The 10305-nt window shown below is 40.1% G+C and overlaps 1 protein-coding gene across 1 annotated transcript in view; it reads right to left on the reverse strand.

Moving 5' to 3' along the window:
- ITGB7 (integrin subunit beta 7) overlaps positions 1-1118 on the reverse strand; it is a 42336-nt gene extending 41218 nt beyond the window's left edge. The window contains exon 1 of the mRNA XM_018556203.1: positions 1057-1118. Coding sequence (XP_018411705.1) covers positions 1057-1118 — 62 coding nt within the window. The remainder of the gene's footprint in view (positions 1-1056) is intronic.
- Between the last annotated feature and the right edge of the window lie 9187 nt (positions 1119-10305).

A 10305-nucleotide genomic window follows, 5' to 3' on the forward strand; every position in this document is an offset into this window, starting at 1 on the left:
CAAATGCAAAATGTTTGTATTAACATGGTCTCATACTAGGTTTGTAGAATCAACCAAAGTAGTAAAGGCAGGTTACTTCACATAGTAAAAAAGTAACACTGTGTTCACTTTGAACACCCAATAATGTGACTGGGGAAAAAAAACATTTATGCGGCACATGATTAGTTGATTTAAAGGAACATAGCTCCCCCTTTTTACTAAGCAAGGTAAACATTCACTTCACTAAGTGAACAATCTCTACTGTACTTTTGGGAATTAGTTTATTGCCTGGCCAAAAAAAAACTTCACACATTCTAATGTTTGGTTGGACCTCCTTTAGCTTAGATTATGGCACACATTCCCCGTGGCACAGCATTTATTTCCATCCAGAGTTGCATTAAGTTTTCACCAAGATCTGGTAGTGATGATGGGAGGGTCGGACTACTGCACAAAGTCTTCTCCAGGACATCTCAAAGATTCTCAATGGGGTTAAAGTCTGTGTGAAAATGATGCCTCATGCTCCCTGAACCACTCTTTCACAATTTGAGGCCAATGAGTCCTGGCATTGTCATCTTAGAATATGCCCAATGTGCCATCAGGGAAGGAAAACTACCTTGTCATTCCTATACGCAGATCGTTTTCTGGGCACCTATGGACCTCCTTTAGCTTAGATTATGGCACACATTCCCCGTGGCACAGCATTTATTTCCATCCAGAGTTGCATTAAGTTTTCACCAAGATCTGGTAGTGATGATGGGAGGGTCGGACTACTGCACAAAGTCTTCTCCAGGACATCTCAAAGATTCTCAATGGGGTTAAAGTCTGTGTGAAAATGATGCCTCATGCTCCCTGAACCACTCTTTCACAATTTGAGGCCAATGAGTCCTGGCATTGTCATCTTAGAATATGCCCAATGTGCCATCAGGGAAGGAAAACTACCTTGTCATTCCTATACGCAGATCGTTTTCTGGGCACCTATTATCCAATGGAAGGCTCTAACCTATTTGCTTAGCTAAATCCAGTCAGTTTATAATATTGCATAGAATTATATTACCTGCTTGGTTCTCTGTCTTCTGCGTTCCAGATGTCCCAAGGATCAGCAAAAATCCAGCACCATAAATGAAAGCTACAGACTTCATATTCTGGAAGAAGAAAACATTTTACTTATGAAAACACATTTAATTTCAGTTTTCTTTGCCTATAATTAAAAAAAATATATATATATATAATTTTTTTGGAGGTGTATTCATACAATTATGAATAATGTGGGGCTGGTGTTGAACATTCAAAGTATCCTGTAATGTCAAGTGAACAAATAAATGCAAACTTTGGAAGAGATGACCTCAGAGACTGTCATTACTTTGAGATTACAAACCATGAGGAGTTGAGCCACATACCCTGAATACCCTGAAGGAACTAAAAACGAATGCTGCAGTGTTGCCTATAGCAACCAATCAGCCTCTTTATTTTCTAAGCTGCTACATGAGGTAATATCCGTCGTAAGCTTATATTTTATCCAGTAACAGTAACCAAATATACAAAATAACAACAATTTAATTCTGTACACATTCCTATAAAATGTGGTAACACTAGTGCTCTTGATTCTGTGGAACAGAGCATTTATTTGAAGGAACCTTATATTAAATACTGAATCCATAGAGACGACAGTTGTGTTGTTTATAGATTTTATTGTGGTTTTCTTAAATATAATGTCCCACAACCACAAAGCTTTTATGCTTTCACAGAGGCTTTAGATTTCCTGACACACCTAGTGATAACTCAAGCATTGCTTTCATTTCATTGTCTTCTAATATACCTTCACCTAGGAAGGAAAAAAATCATAGAGTAGAATAAATATAGGCACATGCACAAAGGGAGTACTAATTGGGGACTTGATATGATGCTTTATAAATGTAGAATCTTAATCATCTCTCCATTGAGGATCATGAGCTCGCCAAATGGATAACTGAGCATAGGAGAAGACAAGTGGAAGAACCCACTTCCAGCAACCCTTACGACTGCTCCTGACAAGGCTTTCATGACAATAGTTTCTCAAACAAACGTATTTATTAAATGTATTGATATAGTCCTGACACTTTCTGCACTTCACAAAGAATACTAAACCCTACACATCGGTCTCTGCCTTACTATATAGTTTCCTTTCTACAATTAAACACACATTCTTGGCCCGATATACCTAATAATAGGTTTTGGAAGAAAAGAAGAGCAGAAAAAAAACCCCACAAAAAGATGGAAACCTCCTGTAGATAGTGTGAAGCCAAAACCCCAGTGCTGTAAGGTAGAATGGTAAACCCTTGCCAGCATGCTGCCCTGATCATGTGTAAGGTTTGCCAGTTTATTTCATGTCCTGGAAAAATAGCCTGGCTTTTGAGCGGTTTTGCCTTTAGCAGCTGCCTTGCCCTTAAAGTGGAACTCCAGGAACAAAGCACTTTTTCAAATGGGATTGGCCCAGAGAAGTCATGTATAATGCTTTGTCAACAATGTCCGGAGAATCACCGGGGATGCTAAGAGTGTTACTTTTATTCCTGTATGATACCATTGTCAGCCCTGAGCTTCTGCCAGTTCCGGCTAGTGTACAGCAAAGATGAGAGTCACTCGCTCTCCCCTTTCCTCTTATCCAATAACAAAAAGCCTTGTATTTTTATTTCACTGAATGCAAGGCTTTCTGTGAATGGACAAAATAAGAGAAGTGGCGGGTGAACCACAGGATCTCCTCTCATCTATTCACAGAATGCCTTGTATTCAGTGTAGAGAATACAAGTCTTTTTGTAAATGAATGAGGAGAGAGGAAAGGGGAGAGCAAGTGACTCATCTTCCCTGCACACTAGCTGGAACTCACGGAAGCTCACGGCTGACGGTATCATGTAGGAATAAAACTAACACTTTTAGCATCCCCAGCCACCCACCAGAAGGGCAGAAGGAGTGACTCTTCTTCACCGAACACTAACAGGAACTAGTGGAAGCTAACGGCCATCAGCATTATCATGCAGGAATAAAACTAAAATTTTCAGCATACTTGGATTCCCCAAGGCATAATGTGCTACGTTCACAGGCTGGGACAATGCCCTGTTACCTGGGAGAAGTTCATGTACCGTGCCAAATGGCTTGGAGAAGTGTAGGTCACGACAGGTACTGTATGCAGGAGCCGGTGCTGTCCTTATAATGAGGAAGTCTGAGGCTGTAGCCTCAGGTGGTATCTCTTTGGATCACGTAGGAGGAGGCTGGAGTGTGCCAGGTTGCAGAGCATCCCAAGCTGCTGTGAGTTCTTAGAAACCTGGAATAATCTGATCGGCGTCCCACCCAACCCCTTACAACCAGTGATGTCAGTGAGCTAGGCGGGACGCTGGCCGGAGCCAGAGGTAATGTGCCCCGGTAACGTGCGCCACCAGTGTTAATCTACACCACCCTCACTCCCCCCCCCAGCCTCAGGCAGCGGAAAGTCTAAGGACACCACTGTCTGGAGTGACCTTGTCTAGTGACAATCTAGAAGCTGGGTCTATTCTTAGCAGTGGTCTGGTCAGGGCTGGTGGCAGGTCAGGGTTACAGTAACAAAATCCATAATCCAGGAAAAGGGCAATCAAGTAACAATTAGCTGTCTGCAGAAAACTGCAGGAGCAGGCAGAGACAACAAGCCCAGTCAACCCTGCACAAGGAGAGAGAGCAGCAGTGACTGGTCTTTATTACAGGAAGCTCCTGCTCACAAAGTGCTGGAGTTGTTTTATGATGGATTACTGCACACATATGCAAAGAGATACACAAAGGACAGAAAAATTCAAGTAAGAACGCACATGTCGCTTATATTTAGACAAGATTTGTTTAGGTCGGATCCAGCAGCCACCCTTTTAATTTTCTCACCCTCTCTTTTGGATTTACATTGGTCAGTAGCTCCCAGCCTTCACAGTGGCCATTTATTTGATCTAACTTTTACTCTTCTCTGCTGCATTGTAACTAATTTTCAATATTTCTCACTTCCTCCTTTCTGATAAAAGAAAACCTCTGCTCTCCTAACCAACAGCCTCCACCCAAGTCATCAAATTAGTTCATAACAAAGTTACTATCTGAATTGTATCCAAATTATAAATCAGCAGCCCTTGTAAACAACACAACCCAGACATGGGCACCAGCCGACCACTCAGGAAATACAACTGAACAGCCAGGTTAAAAAAAATCCTTCACTGCTTTCTACTTTACACTCTCTGTTGAAAAAGTATTACACTCTCAAACTGTTTTCAATCATACATCCAGATCAAACAAATATACATTGCCCAGAAGAGTATTTCTTTACATTGTTGCCCAACCACATACAGTCATCATGTTTTCAGTCAGCTCCAACTCTCTCAGCTCTCTTCCTTAAACTTCCTGTCCAGTATAAGATCACAATCATGCAAAAGGGCTAAGGGCTATTGTAAAAACAAACAAAGAATGTCAGCCCCCGATACTCCTCTGCTATTCTCCTTTAATCTGCATCAATACACCGGCAATTGCTGACACGTCTCCAAACGGTCCTAATCATAGCTATACTGATACTATGTAAATGTAAGCTTTATGTTTAAGTGAACCGCCCTATTCAAGTGGAACTCTTGTACACGTACTAGCCCTGTGAGTCCATCTACTCATGGCTGAAGCTACTGTGGGAAGGTGGGCACCTGGTAAGAGCTTAGCTATGTCCTTCTATTTCATACATCTCTACAGCTGTCAATGACCTTCAAAGGGGAAATCAAGTATATTTTCATTGATCGTGCACATTGAGTTATTATTTCTCTGTTTCTTTATGTGACTTTCAGGTTTTTACAAGCTTGCTCCAATCTTTTTCCTGTCATGTTACACATAGAGATGTCACTAGAGCCTGAGTAGAATGATCCCTTCCCTACAATCACTGTGCTGACAATTGTAGCCACACAGGGAGTGTACTGTTTTCGACTGACTCATAAGTTGCCATCGCACATGGCAATTTGCAACAATCCAACTTTCAATTCCATATTTTGTTAAAATAGCACAAAAAAAAGATAAGATTGTTGTTTTATTGTTCACCTCCACAGTTATTGTGAAGTCACCTCCACAGACTTTGGTGGGCAAATCTGATTGCTTTCAATGACATTGCTGTTTTTTTTTCCATTTATCATTCAAAAACTGTATTGAAGCTGCCAATTTACAGCCCAGTTTTGTCTTCAGAATCAGCAGAATTCTGTGGTTGATCTAACTTGTGGGTGGCAGATTGCTTTGTTTCTGGTGATTACTGGTGAAATTGACTTAAAATTGTAACATTAAAAACCGTAAGTATTCTATTCTACTGATACTGGATCTGGCAGGGGAACTTTTGGGAGAAAGTCTGCTTGGTTCCAGGCAGGGCCCCGCAGTGAAGATCACTTGAACAGGGACAGTGAAATACTTTCACCTGGAAGCGGTGAAGTTTTGACACAGAGATTCAGAACCCTTGAGTCAGAGGAGTGGAGTAGGCTGTTGAAGGATCCCTTATACATCTAGTGGATCCATAGAATCAATACACTGACTGACAGATTCCTGCAAGATTCGGGCAGATGAGGCCGCTTTTTGAGGAAACATGGCATGGAGATTCTAACATTGTAAAGGAGAGGATTTAAGGGCTGAATTCCTAGGATGCAGATTCCTGGTGAATCTGGTGAGTGGCTAGGAAAGATTTAGTGCACGAAGGTGGAGCACGCGGAAACATCTGATTATTGGAATTAATTCATCCATGCAAGGGTGTTTTCTATGAATTTTAACACTATTTTTATTTACATTTATTTATTTATTCACTATTTGTACATGATTGTTGTTCACTGTATTTGCAACACAGATCTACACGGATTCATTTATGATCATTTAAGATTCTCCACTGCACCGGTAGACGGAGAGAAGGGGGTAGATAGCGCAGTGCACTTTGTTTTATAAAATTGTCACATGTATGGCCAGCTATAGACTTGCATTGTGAGACGTAGCAGTGAAGCGTGAGGATACATAGAAAAATGGTTATACGCAGAAACAAGGTTATCTAAACTATTAACACACACTGATAACAGTATTGACATCAAGCTGACCTCTTTTACATGTATATCTATACAAATCATTGAGTTAATGTCAATATGTTCCCCTTCACATAAGTGAGTCTGTGAGTTCCATTTCCTGACTATAGATAAAATCTGGCAGCAAGTGTACCTTATATATATATATATACATTAGGGCTGGTAATGATTAACATTTTACGTGTTCGCTTAATCGAATTTTTAAAAATCGATTAATCGATTAATTTCGATAAATTATAATGCACATACAGATCAACCGGACTCCTCCCCCCTTCCCTTTGTTAGCCGACGGAGCCACTTGGGGAAGGGGGAGGAGTCCGGTGACGTCGATGTCCGTGATGTCACCGGATCGCCGACGGGACTCCCGGAAGCCGGCCGAGAGGTGTGTTTTCATTAGCGATCAAAATTATTTTAATAGATCAAAAAGTTTAACGATTAATCGACAAATTAATCTTTAATTTCCACAGCCCTATATATATATATTTCTATAATAGTATGAGCTAGGTTGTGTGACCGAGGCAATAAGTGATAAATACAGAAACCCGTCTCTAAGATAAAAGGAAAACCAAGAAACCGTAGCACTTCAGTGTTTGTTATTTGCTACAGGCTTGAATATATATTCTGCAAAAACAAACAAACCTATAGCTGCAAGTATTGTGGTCGTTCGTCTGCCTTGAGAACACATTATAGAGTGAGGTGCGGGGGGTAGATGACGTGATCACAAGGTTTAACCTCAGTAAGGCAACATATTGATATAATAGTTTACTGCATTCCCCCTTCAAAACGCTAATGCTAAACCACAAACTAAAACTTGTGTCACATGGATGGTAATGTGATAAGGGGAAACCATTCGGTATAACAGAGCTTCATTTTTAATATGGGTTCTCCTCTTATAATAAAAACTGTACACTGGCTGGAGACACCCCGGTTTAGCTATACCAAAAAGTCCTTGGTCCTTGCTATTGCTTACAAGGGAGATGTCAGAAATAGAATGCCTGCATTCCACCTTCAATATCTGGCTGTTTGAGTATTTTTGTTATTATCTAGAAGTCTTACCCCGAACAGCCTACCTGAGACCCTGCACAGCCTACCTGAGACCCTGCACAGCCCACCAGGAACAAACTCACATTTTATATAGTAAATAAGAACATATGATTTCATATGATCTTTATTCAATCCACCAACAATATCATTTAAAACACGTAGAAACGTAATTTACTTTTATTCTATTCATATTTTTTTAAAGCAGGACCTCGGGCAAAACCATTCTTAACCCTTTCAGTTGGGGCTACCCTCAAACTGCAAGATTTAAGTGCTCATTTTTGCCTTGGTGCTAAAATATGGAGTCAGCTTGCTCTTGACCCCTGCCACCTCTTCTGCTGCAGCGATGGTATGTCCCTCAGCGTCCTCGTGTCCTATAGACTGTGTATGGAACGTGATAACGTGTGGATCCTTTGATCACCGGAGCAGAAGGGGAGAGAGGCTCCTAGGACTGGTTCTAAGAGCAAGCAGGCTTTTTGTTTTAGCACCCTAGACCAAAACGAGCAGTTAACCCTTGAAGCGCAGGAGTAGCCACACTGCAAGGGTTAATAACAGTTTTGGCCGGAGTTCTTCTTTAAGCTTATTTTGCTCTTTCACACTAGGAAAAGGTAGGGGTTTGTAGCGCATTCCCCACTGTGTTTCTCCTCCTATTGTACAACTGCAACCTGATTTGTCCTGTGCACCAACAGGCACACTTGTGTTAGAATTCAAAAGTGAGTATATCTTTGTGTTTTGCTGCTGGAAGACTCTCCCTTCATTACTGTATTTAGAGCATACTAAATGAGAGTCATTATGTCATTAGAGCTCAGGCCCTTTGATGACCGGGGTCCCAGACCAGAGAACTGTGGCACTCAGAAGGGCACCACAACTACTTTGCAACACCATGGCTTCCACCACATCAGAGGGGACCTGTAGAGTTACCAAATACACAGCCTGCATAAATTTTGACTTTGCCTTTTGGTGGCCCATAGAAATTAATGGGAGAGCATATTTTACACATGTGCTATGTTTTAACAAGTTTATTGCAATGTATTACAGATTAATTTTTTCAAGCAAGAAAATGCAAACAACCAAGGAGAGAGACACAACAAAATGCATGTCATAAAGGACATTAAAAGCAATGCTCGCAGTCATCCCTAAGCTAACCATATGCAGCTAGATTTTGGTTGTTTAGCCCCACAGGCTGAATGAGAGAAATCACTCTGTTCCTACATCCATAATAAATAGTGTGGATGGAGAGATCTGTCCTGCTGACTACTGTATTCAAACAGCCTTCATCCACGGCTGTCTGAATACCTGAACAGTGACTGCATGTGAGTGTGGATGCAGTTGATGTTAGGCTGCCAAATTTCAACCCAGCATCTTTCATTTTTTTTCGTTAAAGCTTGTTGAGCTTTAAGGTACCAACAGAGCTACCCATCAAACTTTGGCCGATCAAACTTTGGGCGATTCAGCAGAAATCAACTGAAATATGAACTGTATATGGCTACCTAAAATTATTTCACATTTTTAGTATAATAACCTCTCAACATCTTTACATTGATTATTCTGATTTGCTAAATAGTTACACCTGTTAAATGAACATCAGATTTACATTAATAAACTAATTATATTAAAGGCTAAATTATTCTTCATCATGTTAAACAGTATGCAAATAAAACATATAATTACACAGCAAAACTTATGCTGATTTTGAGCACAAGTAAGATTAAAATTCGGTATGATACATGTCAAAGTAATTGATATTCAGTGTACAGAAAGCGACAAACTGATATATATATATATATATATATATAGACACACAACACAAAGAATTATTGAAATAAAAGTATAGACTTTAAATAGAATACAGAAAATGTGTGTAACGTACCGATCCAGGCAGAATGTCCTCTGTGACAAATGAAGAAGTGAAATCTTCACATGAGAAACGCTGTCTGTCAGATGTTGCGTGACACAGTTTTGTCTCCACCCAGTGTCCATCTCCTCAAACCTCCTCTTTGTGCTTCTCCTATCTTTAAATCTATGAGGCAGAAAGACACGGCAGAAGCGCATAATGAGATGAATGTAAAGCTATTTGTTGTACTGAACTTATTCTGATGCCATCAGTTCATATATTATTTCAAAGTCATCACTTTTTAAGGAAGTGTCCTTATTTCAGGAAATTATATTCTTTTAGGCTTGTGACTATCATAGGATCATTATGTAGATGTAAAGGGACATCACAGTCCTTGGTTCCAACAGTATCCGCCATTGACATTGATAGTTATATCTCTAGAATAACTCAGCCTCCTGCTGCAAGACAACACACCAGCCTCACCCAATGCCAGTGAATGCAGCATTACTCTACCAATACTCTCCTCTTCCTCTTCTTTCCAATGTCAGCAACCTAAACAAGCTGCTTCATGCTTGATTTAAATTTTAGTAGGTGTGCACAGGATAAACCCTATTATGTAGCAAGTCCAATATACATACTTCATTCTAATATCTTATATATAATACAGTCCATCTTTTGACATCTATATACAAAATTAGGAAGAAAAATAAACCCAGATGTAGACAAAAGAACAGTTCCAGACAACAGGTGAAAGCATTGAGTGAGCCATATATGCTATCTATGCAATTCCCTCCAAAATAAATACAAACACTTCCATATGTGGTAAGAAGAAAGGCTTTAGTAGAAAGCACAACGGGGGAAGCTTGCTTTCAGGCTCCATTGGTCTGATTGAAACCTGTCACTGAGCTCTCTGATAAGGGATGCGAGCTCTAATGACTCATCAGGGTTGATTTAATAAAGGCACATAGACTGTTCATTTTGCAAGGGAATTTGCAATTTGCAGGGTTAGTTTCCCCTTAGTTTAGTGAATGAGGTGAAGCTCTGCTAACTTCCATCACCCATTCACATGCAAGCAAATATACTGGGGGTTTTTCTATTATTATTTTTCTTGCACAAGATTGGATTCTCTTTGCAAAAGGAAATTACACCACATTCATCAAGCCAAGGGAAACTTCCCCTGCAAAGGGCAAAGTGCAAGAGGGACAGCCTATTTGTCTTTATTAAATCAAACCCCATAGAGTCATAGCAAACAGCTATCAGTATAGCTGAGAAGGATACAGTGCTAATGATGAATAAGAGACAAGAGCTCCACCTGCTGCCTGATAAAAGACTTCATAATTGTACATTAATTATTCATATTTTCCTTACCTGGAATATATATATATATAT

The sequence above is a fragment of the Nanorana parkeri genome, unplaced genomic scaffold, assembly GCF_000935625.1.
Source record: "Nanorana parkeri isolate BGI_ZX_2015 unplaced genomic scaffold, ASM93562v1 scaffold228, whole genome shotgun sequence".
NCBI lineage: Eukaryota > Metazoa > Chordata > Amphibia > Anura > Dicroglossidae > Nanorana > Nanorana parkeri.